Genomic DNA, 12,657 nt, shown 5'->3' on the forward strand with positions numbered 1-12,657 from the left:
GTTAAGGGTTGCGTGTGTGTACAGTTGGAGGCGGGGAAGGCAGAGGGAAATGTAGATAACTAAAGTGAAATAGAGCTGATGCATTCAGAGCTTATGTTGCTAGAGGTGAGATCGGTTTCCTACCTGCAACTGAAATTTCAAACTTCTGTTTAGCAGGGACATGAGTGGACAATGGTGACTGATAGTTGGAAATATCAGCAGACATCTTAAATTTTATGCTCAAATGAACGAGCAATGAACCAGGAGAATAAGTCTAGGTTTTTTTGGCTCCTCGTAATCTTTACCTTTTTACTTAAAAGTACAGCATCTTTTTCAATGAACGCTTATGTGACTGTGACTTATCACAATGAAACCAGCAACTACACTACAGTGGAGACATGTGAGTGTGGTGTTTATGGATTAGCCTCACCAGTGGCTAATGCCATGGGGGTGGTAGGCATTCCTAAGAACAGTAACTACCAAGCTTGTGACTACAACACTGAGTTTACTAATACTAAGAAGCCCTGGATTGCGCTGATAGAAAGAGGTAATTGTACATTTTCAGAAAAAATTCAAATAGCAGGCAGAAGAAATGCTGATGCGGTTGTGATTTACAACGCTCCAGAGATTGGCAACCAGACGATACAGATGGCAAATTTTGGTAAGTAATAATGGATTCCCAAAGAGGGTTAATGCCTTTGCTTATCTTAAAATGGTATTTCCATCTAGAATTACTCGAGGATCTGGCAATGAGTTTGTAAAACAATTTTACTTTAAATTTTTTTACCTGGCACTCTTTGGAATTACCTTATTATTATTTGATGTTTTTTCTTAATTTGTCCCAAGGACAATTGCAATTCATGAAGTGGTTCCTATTTTATTTCAAGTTTTCTTAGCGGTATCAGTTTTCTCGGTGTGCTTACATAATTGATTTTTAATAAACTGTGCCTTTACCTCTGAAAATTTAAAAAGAATCTGAATTTCATTATTAATTTGTACTTTTCAGTTTGAGTCATTTTCTCCTGCAAAAGGGATTGTATATATTCAAGTATGTGGAACTGCAAAACTGAGTCATTATTATGATTAAACAGTAGCATATTGTAAATGTATAAAATGTTACGGAAATGAGAATTTGACTCTACTGTGTGCAGGTAAGATCTGAATCTCTTTGCAGGACGAATACATACAAAACTACTTTGCAAGAAATGTTACCCATTGAAAAGGCTATGGCATGTATAACACTATGATTCACATCAAAATTAAAGATTTCCCTTAGAAATGTTTACTAATATCTTATTAAGTAAATAGAATCATCTAATTTATTAACTTTGTAAAGGAATTTACTTCTGAGAATTATTTTATTTTATTTTATTTTGTAAAAAATGACACTTCCCAATTAAATGGTTTTTTAAACCAACGAAGAAGTAGGCTTCTAACCCAAGTTTTCTACACTGTGGGTGGGTAGATGTATTTTTTGCCCCAGACTTAGCCAAAGGGAAAAAAAAGGAGTAATTTCAATCAAGGCAAGAACTGACAGTAAATGAATACTATTTTTTGATAATTGGTGCTATCACCACCAAATCTGGCCTGTAAGAAAAGTCATGCAAATTAAATTAAATAAATTTCAGAATTATAAAAAGGAGAAAATCAAATTTGTGTGAAGATTAGTAGAGTGCTTGGAACATTCCAAGTTGTATACATACAATATGGCAATTCAGTACTAATGTTTGAAAAACAGTCTACTTGTTTCCCTGGGTATTGAAAAAGCAGGTAACACAGTGGTCTTTCAGCAGAACAAAATTACTTGGTAGTACAAAATCCCATTTGCTACCTTTTGTAATACATCCTGGACATTGCTAGAGCTCAGTCACTCAAATATTTTTTATTTTCAAGCTAAGAGCATCTCATAAGCTTTCCCTATATGTTCCTATATATTATATTTTTATAAGTGACTTTTATTTTTGTAGAAAGAAAGCAATGCCACTCTCTGATGAAAATTGAAGATTAGACCTGTTCTAAGGAGTTTCTTTATATTTAAACTTAGAGATCCTGAGTACTATAGGTTTCCTTTTGCTTGTACAATCACTGTCTGCTTATTCACTCTCCGGCTATTTTTAAAGTATAAACATTATCAAACTAAATAGTGGTCCTGTTCTCAAAACTCACTTTGTAACCTATAGCAGGGACCAACATCTAGTGCAGTATACGTGCCCCACCACTGAATTTGAAATATTTACCAAAGATCACTCACAGTAAATCTCTCCAAAAAGTATGTGCGCAGTTACTTGAATATGTGGTTCTGAACAGAATTTTTAAAAGAGGCAGTTAGACTTATCATTCATTATATAACTCCAATATAACCAAAGACACATGATCAAAAACATTTTTAGAACTACAGCACCACCCCTAAAGTAAACAAATACATTAAAATGATAGCATAACAATAACTATAAGAGTTAACATTTATTGGCATTTACTGTATGCTGGGCACTGTTCTAGGGCCTTTATTTTATTTAATTCTATTGTTTTTTAACATTTAATGATCTCAACTCCAAATAATTCAAGTTGTAAGTTTGGACTTTTGCAATTATAAGACCTATCAACTAGTGTGTCATTGAATTTCTTCCTTCCCAGAAATTCCACTTATATAAGAACTAGTCTATGATGTACCTGACAAATACAAGGAAGCAAGGGTGGATATGAAAACTATATGATCAGCTTCTAGATTTTTGAAGACTAAGTCATTATTTTATAACATAAGCCAAAATTTCATTGCTGCCATCTTTTCATTACTGCTTTGTTTTGACACGGAGTGGGGGAACAACTCATCCTCCTATGAAAGCTCTTGGCTTCACTTTCCATCACTACATCTTTACATCTGTTTTTGTTGTTGTTGTTGTTGTTTTTTCTGAGACAAGGTCTCACTCTGTTGCCCAGGCTAGAGTGCCGTGGTGTCAGCCTAGCTCACAGCAACTTCAGACTCCTGGGCTCAAGTGATCCTCCTGCCTCAGCCTCCCGAGTAGCTGGGACTACCAGCACATGCCACCACGCCCAGCTAATTTTTCTACTTTTTGTAGAGACAGGATCTCACTCTTACTTAGGCTGGTCTCAAACTCCTGGCCTCAAATAATCCTCCAGCCTCAGCCTCCCAAAGTGCTAGGATTACAGGCGTGAGCCTCATCTTTTATGATTTCCTAAAAACCACCTTTTCATAAAATTACACTGGAGCCCCCTCAGACCCATGCACCCTTCCACTCTTCCCTGGCTCCCCATACGTCTTTATTCCTTCAGTCCCATTTTCCCATGCTAGGCTTTACTAGCCCTTCCACAATGGTGTGTCTATTTACTTCTTGCTGATGTCAATGCCTTCCAGCTAAACACCACTAGCAACAGACCTGTGGTTTAAAAAGTTAGATTTATTACTTGTTGCAGCAAAGGGAGATTGCATACCATGGAACACCATGGGGCAGCTCAGTAACAGGGTGTTAAAAAGGATTTACGAGCCGGGCACGGTGGCTCACGCCTGTAATCCTAGCACTCTGGGAGGCCGAGGCGGGCAGATTGCTCGAGGTCAGGAGTTCGAAACCAGCCTGACCAAGAGCGAGACCCCGTCTCTACTATAAATAGAAAGAAATCGATTGGCCAACTAATATATATAGAGAAAAAATTAGCATGGTGGCGCATGCCTGTAGTCCTAGCTCCTCGGGAGGCTGAGGCAGGAGGATCACTTGAGCCCAGGAGTTTGAGGTTGCTGTGAGCTGGGCTGACACCACGGCACTCACTCTCTAGCCTGGGCAACAAAGTGAGACTCTGTCTCAAAAAAAAAAAAAAAAAAAAAAAAAAAAAAGGATTTATAGACTTGGGCTTGCTTTAGGTGATTTGTGGGAGGGTTTAAGGAAGTGGGCTGTTGACCAACCATCCTAGTTTCCTTGAGATTGAGGGATTTCCTGGGATGTGGGACTTTCAGTGCTAAAACCAAGAGATTCCTGGGTAAACTGGGACAAGTTGGCCACCCTAGCTAGCTTTGTTCTGAACTTGGATGCTGTCAGGAAGTGAAGGTAATTCTGTGATTGGGTTTCTAAATAAATCTTTTTTATAAGTGGAGAAGCCTACCCCAAGGTCAAAGCTATAATTGGCAAAGAAGGATTAGTTTCTATATTAGCTGGGATAAGGGGATCTTTGGTCATTTCTGTGGCTTGGACACAGTCCATATTTTATCTGTGTTCAGACACTTACCAAGTGGTCTTGTTTTTGTCTTGATCCATCATGGTCATAGAATGGCCCTTTCTAATGTTGATGTTTTCTGAGATAGTTTATGTTCAAACAAGAAAACACCAAGGGTCCAATCCACAGTGCCAGGTCAGGGCCTGAACATCAGGGGCTACTTGTCTCTTTCTCACTGACAATCCACTTTGCCCACTATTTTGCTGCTATGCAAATACCTTCCCTCCCCCATGTCCTTTTACATTTCTGTGCCTCCCCATCTCCTGTAGGCTGCCTTCAAGGGCCCCAATAAGCCTAAGGCATGCTTCTGCACCCCTTTCCTCACATGGTTTCATGATGTAGGTACAGAATGTCCTTACTCCTGGGCCCAGTCTATTTACAGCCTCCCTACTAACAGTATTCTTTTTCTCAAGAGGATAACTTCAGTCTGAGAAGAGCTTCCATTGAGGAGGAATAGTGTATAGCAGGGGTCCTCAAACTTTTTAAACAGAGTGGCCAGTTCACTGTTCCTCAGACCGTTGGAGGGCCGTTGGAGAGTGCAGGGCACATTCCACACATGCGCACTGTGGGCCCTGGACAAGTCGGCTGCTAAGCAGGACAGGCAGCGGGGCAAAAACACCCGGCGGGCTGGATAAATGTCTTCAGCGGGCTGCATGTGGCCCACGGACCGTAGTTTGAGGACGCCTGGTGTTTATCCTAATAATTGGAGGTAAACTTTTAATTCAAAGTTTCCAAATTTTCTGTGTCCAATAGCAATTTCCCAGTTTGCTACTGGACTTCCTCTTTGGGTCATATCCTACAATGGTGAATGTCTACTCACAAACATAAATGCCTATATGTGTGTGTATATATATATTCATATTCTAGCTTACCAATAAGAATAACAAGATTTTGACTTGGCATTTTGATGAGGTTGGAAATAGAAGGATATGCTTACCATGTCCTTAAGTAAGTATGTAACTTCTTAACAATCCTTTTCAAATGCTGTAAAGACAGCAATCCAGTTCTATCCCAGATGTGCAAGAAAAGTCAGGACTCCTGAGCTATCCAAACAGAAAAATTCAGAACATGTTAGGTACTTGCTTGCTAAGCCAACAGTTTTTGAAAGTTAAATATACTGTTGATAAGTAAATTGCCTTAAGAAATGCTTAGATTGGAACATAGTTTATGTCAGCAAAGTCAATAATTTGGGAGGGATTAAATGGTTCTTACTCTCTATCATTTATCTCCGTTTGACTATGTCCAACAAAGTAGATTACAGCGAGGCTTACAGCATTTCAGAACTCCCAAAAGTCACCAATCCCAGAGAAATTAAGTGCATGGAAAGGAAGGGTTTAATCAAAACAGTAAACTCATATGCTTTACAAAAATGTTTTTCTAGAAATGAAAGGAGAAATAAAAACATATTATAAAAATGAAATGAGAAGATAATTTTTAAAACTCTCCAAAAAACTCAGATATAGACATAAAGAAAAGCATAATTCAAGAAAACCAATCAATATCATTTCAGATGAACCTCAAACCGGTCTAGCTTTTTAGAGAAAAGAAATCTTACTGTGTTTATAATCCTTCTGTGGCCTATGATACTCATGGTAAATTCACACTTCTTTCCATGTTTTTATCCAGCCCTGAATCTCCTGGCTCCTGCCTACCACTCTTGATCTCACCTCTAATCTCACCTCCTCTCACTCCTCCCTCTCCCACTCACTGAGCGCTTAACACACTGGGTCCCTTGCAGTCTTTCAATTCCATTAAAGTTTTCCCTGCCCAAGAGCCTGAAAGTAACCCTTGCTACCTCCTTCATCTTCGCTCCCACACACCACATTAAATATAAGGTCCTATTGATTCAACCTTGAAGCATTTCTTAAATCCATCCACTTTTCTACCTCTGCTGCTTCAACCCAAGCCCCGGCCAACATGATCTCCACCTAGACTACTGCAATGGCCTCCCAACTGGCCTCCCTGCTACTCTTGGGGATCTACAGAGTCTGTCTTCCACACAGTAGCCAGAGTGATCCCATGGAAAATGTAATTCAGTTTCAATTAGAATAAAATCTGGGCCTTGAACTCAGGCCTACAAGGCCCTATATGACCAGACCTTATCCTATGCCCTTATCCCCCACATTACTGTGCCTCAACCACTCCGATCTTCTTTTTCTGCTTCCTAACCAAGAGAAACACGTGCAGGATTTTGCATTTTGCTGCCCCCTCCTTCATTTTTTCACATCGGGCTGCCTCCAAACTATAACCATGTCTACTATCACCAGCCTAGTGCAGGCTACTGTCAGCTGTCACACTGACTACTGTGGACAGCCTCCAAACTGGGCTCCCTGCTTCTACTCTTGCTCCCTACCCCATATATTCTCTACACAGCTGCCAGAGCCATCTTCTAAAAATATACATCACTCTCTTCCTCGAAGCCCCCCAGCGACTTTCCATTGTTCTTCAAATAAAATCCAAATTTTACCACGCCTGACGAATTTGTATGATCTGGCCTTTGTCTACCTCTCCAACCTAACAGTCCACTCTCCCTGTCCCTCACAATGCTTCAACCACTCTGACCTTCAGACATTTTCTCCAACACATGAAGCTTTTTCTACATGACACCCTTTCTGCTTGCTTTTCTTCCTTTCACCACAATCACTGTCACACATAATGGGTCCTCTAAATCCCAGTTTAAATGTCTTTTCTTCTAAGGGATCTCCCTTGACCTTATCCGGATAGTTCCCATCAAACCTGTGGCTCGATTTTGTTTGAATCTCTTATAACACGAAATGATTTTGTAATTTGCTTATTATCTGTCTCTCTCACTAGATTGTAAGCTCCAAGAGGACAGAGATGATGTCTGTCGTGCTTGCCATTGTATCCACTGTGCTGAGCATAGCACGCAGTTTTCACTAATTTTTGAATGAATGAAAGTTGTAGGAACTAGAAAGTAATTCCCTTTTATGTATGAAAAGATGGACAAGCTTAAATGAAGTTGATTAGGTGAATTTGGCAAGATAACTGCATTTTTAAATTGTTTTTATTTTTGCTGATATGGATAATAAGTGAATGCATTCTCCTTATAAAAAATACTAAGGATATAATTAAAATCTCCCCTTGACTACCACCTCCAACCTCAGTACCCTTCTAAGGGATAACTATTGCTATGCATTAACTATGTAATTCCATGTCAGTAAATTTAGATTTAAGTTGAATTCATTCTTTTAACTATTGCATAATATTCCACAGTGCACACACACACAATTTATTTAACTACTCCTCTATTAATGGACATTTGATTTGTTTTCAATGCTGCTCCTTTACAAACAGTACTTCAATAACCACAGTTATTACTGATACACAAGAAAACTATTGATATTGATCCTGTCTCACTATTGATGGTGATCTTGCATCTGTCCACCTTGCTGAACTATTAATTTTAATAGTTTGTCCATTGAGTCTTCTAAAGTTTCAAGATAAATGATTATTTTCTCTACAAAGCTTTGCCTCTTCTTTTAGCCTAATTATACCTCTTAATTCTTTCCAATGGTCTTATTCCATTGTCTAAGACTACAATAGCAGTAATAGTGTACATCCTTGACTTGCTCCTGACTTTACCAGAAAGTGCTCCCACTGTTCTACCATTAAGTACGTTATTTGATAGAAGTTTCTAGGAGTTACTCTTTATCAAGTTTCAGGACGTCAGTAAGGCTTTTGAATTTTGTTATTCTTATTGGTAAGCTAGAAAATGCATACATGTTTGTAGATAGATATAGTAATAGATATATTCACCATTGCAGGATATGACCCAAAGGGGAAAGCCAATAGTTTACTGTCAGCTTGGAAAAAATAATAAGGTGGTATATGGAAGCAATAGGTAAAAAGGGACAATTTTGTTTTTTTTTTATTTTTTCAAATATAACTTTATTGATGCCCTACCTAAAATAACTGAAAAAAAAATTCATTGCTTTTACATATGACCCAAAGTTGAGTGTCAAGTTGTAAGGCACAAACAAAATTTTAAAATTTTGACAAATTTGGAAAATTGTTTATTAAAAATAAGATGAAGTACCATAGTGAATAGTAAAGAATAATAAATTTAGAGACAGATATAAAAGTATGAGCAAAAAAAAGACAGGTTTATAAGCAAAATTTGACAATCACATCATATCGCAAGTTAACTAAAGAATGACAAAGTTATTTTAAAAGTTGACAGGATCATGGGATGTACTAGCAAGTATATAACAAGTTAGGTCTGGAAAATAACTCAGCTATGCTTGGAATTCATGAATCTCTTCAAATATCATAAGCCTTTGTATAACCTGGCTTAAAATAACAAGATTTTAATATCTCTTTTGTACTGTCACACAAGTGCCCAAGTATCCCCCCTCCTTTGGGTACAGGCATGTACAAATGTGACTGCATAAGAATGTATGTTTACAAGGGAATCAAGATATAGTACCTCTGGACACTGATTTCCAAAAAAAAAATGGCAAAATGAGTAAATTTACTATGAGCCCTTTATCTCCTTTTTCTCCATTTTAAAATCAAAGACTATTTTGTGAGTCTAAATATGTGCTGTTTGTTCACTAACATATTCTTTCACTCTTGGCCTTTTCCTCCTAAATTTTTGATGTTTTGCTGCTAGGACATTGATTTACCCCAGAATTACTGCTAATTATTAGGAAAGAATGTGTGTGTGTGTGTGTGTGTGTGTGTGTGTGTGTGTGTGTGTGTGTAAATACACACAAAACAATGCCTGAGCAAGATTGTATAAAGTAGGCTACTTCCTCTTAAATACTCTCTCCCTCTCATTTCAGCAATCCTTGGTTCCTAAGTCCTCTTACCCCAGCTACCTCTCTTCCATCATTCAAGCCTACCTTCCCTAAGCAGTAAGGACTTCATATAAATAAATTATATCCATTTCCATCTAAACTTGCAAGTCCTATGTCCTATTGATTTAGAGAAGTGTTAGATATTCAGGAGCTATTTTGATAAAGTGGCCCCTAGGGGTGAGGAGTGTTTTCACTTGTTGCGCCTGGAAACAACACATCTTAAGGGAGAAAAACACTTTCTAATAGGTGATAATGTCAGACCTTGGACAGAACTGTGGAAGAGTGAATTTGAGGAACTTGTATTTCAGAGCATCCCTCATCACATCATGTAAGCAACAACCTATTCTACCTATGCTCAGGACCTGCTTTGAGCACATAAATGTTCAACAGTATGGTAATGTTAATTATAAATTTTTAGATTTTTAGATGTATACTGCATTTTTATCCAAATTTTTAATAATACCGTGTTTCCCCGAAAATAAGAGCAACCCATAAAATAAGCCCTAGCAGGATTTCTAAGCATTTGTGCAATAGAAGCCCTACCCCCAAAATAAGACCCAGTGATGGGCGTGGCTACGCAGCGCATCTGCACAACCCATGCATTTCATCATGGAGCGGTAAAGAAGACGAGCAGCCCTTCTCATCTGCCCCATGAGAGCTCTATTGCTCCACATGAGAGATTGGGGCCAATGGTTCTAAAGGAAATAGAGTCGCAAGAAATTCAGGATGGAATTCCAGGTTTGGAGAGTTATGATGATGTTCCAGAAGAAGATGACTTAACTATATTTGAATAAATATAGATTGTTGTACCATACTTTAAAAAAAATAAGACATCCCCTGAAAATAAGCCCTAGGGTGTCTTCTTGGGGAAAAATAAATATAAGACCCTGTCTTATTTTCGGAGAAACACGGTATATATTCTCAGCATGACCTATCTAATGACTTCATTACGCAATGATAGTGACACGATGTGGTCAAATAAACTAGTCTGTAGCAATAAACAATATATCGACATCACCTTAGTGAAAAGAATAAATAGAAATGAAAATTTGCTTAGTAATTCACCTGCTTTCCATTTATATTTTAAATGACTGTCTTAGTATCATTGCTCATAACAATTGGTGCTCTTTATTTCTTTCAGTATTTTATGTGTTTTTCCTTCCCCTTTATGAAGGCAATTGTTAATAGTAAGTACTCTGTTAGCTAGGTGCTAAGTATTCTTCTAAGTGTAATTATCTCAACAACTCCATGAGTACATAGTGCCAGTATCTCCATTTTATGTGTAAGGAAACTGAGGCACAGAAAGGTTGGTTAACTTCCCCATGGTCGTTCAGCTAGTAAATTTCAAAGCTGAGGTATGAAACCTAATATTCTGACTTCAGGGTTCGTCCTCTTTTTTTTTTTTTTTTCTTGAGACAGAGTCTCACTTTGTTGCCCAGGCTAGAGTGAGTGCCGTGGCATCAGCCTAGCTCACAGCAACCTCAAACTCCTGGGCTCAAGCGATCCTTCTGCCTCAGCCTTCCAAGTAGCTGGGACTACAGGCATGCACCACCATGCCTGGCTAATTTTTTCTATATATATTAGTTGGCCAATTAATTTCTTTCTATTTATAATAGAGACAGGGTCTCGCTCTTACTAAGGCTGGTTTTGAACTCCTGACCTCGAGCAATCCGTCCGCCTCGGCCTCCCAGAGTGCTAGGATTACAGGCGTGAGCCACTGCACCTGGCCCGTCCTCTTAATCAGTACACAACACTGGCTCTCTAGTGAGAAAGACACTATGGAAGGCACTATAAAAAATGGTACGGGCCGGGCGCTGTGGCTCACGCCTGTAATCCTAGCTCTTGGGAGGCCGAGGCGGGCGGATTGCTCAAGGTCAGGAGTTCAAAACCAGCCTGAGCAAGAGCGAGACCCCGTCTCTACTATAAATAGAAAGAAATTAATTGGCCAACTGATATATATATAAAAAAAATTAGCCGGGCATGGTGGCGCATGCCTGTAGTCCCAGCTACTCGGGAGGCTGAGGCAGAAGGATCGCTCGAGCCCAGGAGTTTGAGGTTGCTGTGAGCTAGGCTGACGCCACGGCACTCACTCTAGCCTGGACAACAAAGCGAGACTCTGTCTCAAAAAAAAACCAAAAACAAAAAACAAAAAACAACAACAAAAAAAATGGTACGAAAACATCATCATTGCCCTCAAGGAGGGAAATGTAGACAGGGAAACTAATATTTATACAACTAGTAGAAGGCAGACTATGAAAAGATCTATCATGGATGGGAGTGTTAAGGTTATTGGAGTAGAAGAGGTTAAGAAATTGTGAAGTCTGAGTGTTGGAAGGGTCATCAACACTGATGTTAAAGTTATAGAATATGATAGCAGAGAAGTCAAAGATCAGTGCTGGGAATATAAAAGTGAGAGAGTTATAAAACAGGCAATCAGAAAGTGGGGTATTTCTGTTAAGATTTCAGAGGTTGGTTGGGTGCAGTGGTCTCACACCTGTAATCCCAGCACTTGAGGAGGATTGCTTGAGGCCAGGAGTTCGAGACAAGCCTGGGCAACAAAGCAAGAGCCCACCTCTACAAAAAATTTAAAAATTTAGCCAGGCATGATGGTGTGGCCTCTAGTCCCAGTTACTCAGAAGGCTGAGGCAGGAGGATCACTTCAACCCAGGAGTTTGAGGCTGCGGTAAGCTGTGATCACACCGGTGTATTCCAGCTTGGGCAACAGAGAGAGATCCCATATTTTTTAAAAATGAAATTAAATTAAAAAGAAAAAGATTTCAGAGGTTGAGCAGATTAGGATGATGATGATGTCCCAGAGTATGGTCGTGGTGGAGGGGTAACTACAGTGGAATGGAGACAAAATCCCTGAAGTTAAATCACACTGAAGCCAGAGTGTCGGATGGTAGAAGGACTTGCGGAGGAAAGAATGGCTATGATCCAAATGACAAAGTCTTCAATAAATGTAGGGGAATGACTGAGAAGTTGGTCCATGCCAAACATGGAGGAAGGGGATAGAGGGTAGTAAAACCAAATGCCATGAGTCTCCAAGAAGCGGGGGTTTTATTCATGAGGGTGGGGGGGAGAAGTAGTCTGGAAACAGCAATGTGGGAGTGAAGAGACTCCTTCTACCCTGAAATAAGTGGGGCATGGACAGATGAGCTGCCTCTAATTTCTTTCTATTTTTTAGTAGAGACAGGGTCTCATTCTTGCTCAGGCTGGTTTCAAACTCCTGACCTTGAGCGATCCTCCCGCCTCGGCCTCCCAGAGTGCTAGGATCACAGGCGTGAGCCACCTTGCCCGGCCTAGATGAGGGAATTTTACAAGTTGGGCCTGTGTCATGTAACCAGAGACCTAGAAGACACTGTAGAAACTCTTTGGAGGGCAGCAGTGGAAGAAAATAATGAGCAGCATGGAGAGAGGAATGCAGAAGTGAATATTAACCAAATGGGGCAGTAACTAAGGATGAAATAGATGTGAGGCTAGGTGGCAGTAGGGTAAAAATTTCAAACTAAATTCTGGAATACAGTTGTCTTAGGCAAGTACAGGACTTGGTTTATCAGTGTAAATGGCTGGCACTGTGTATAAAATGTGAGAGAATTATTCACAAGGGAGCAGGCACTCTTGAAGGGGCTGG

General features: G+C 39.4%; 1 protein-coding gene across 1 annotated transcript in view; it reads left to right on the forward strand.

Moving 5' to 3' along the window:
- Positions 1-12,657, forward strand: part of RNF128 (ring finger protein 128) — an 87,507-nt gene continuing 74,850 nt past the window's right edge. Inside the window, exon 1 of the mRNA XM_012751144.3 lies at positions 1-640. Coding sequence (XP_012606598.1) covers positions 235-640 — 406 coding nt within the window. The 5' untranslated portion in view covers positions 1-234. The remainder of the gene's footprint in view (positions 641-12,657) is intronic.

Source organism: Microcebus murinus, chromosome X (assembly GCF_040939455.1).
Source record: "Microcebus murinus isolate Inina chromosome X, M.murinus_Inina_mat1.0, whole genome shotgun sequence".
In the NCBI taxonomy this organism is placed as follows: Eukaryota; Metazoa; Chordata; class Mammalia; order Primates; family Cheirogaleidae; genus Microcebus; species Microcebus murinus.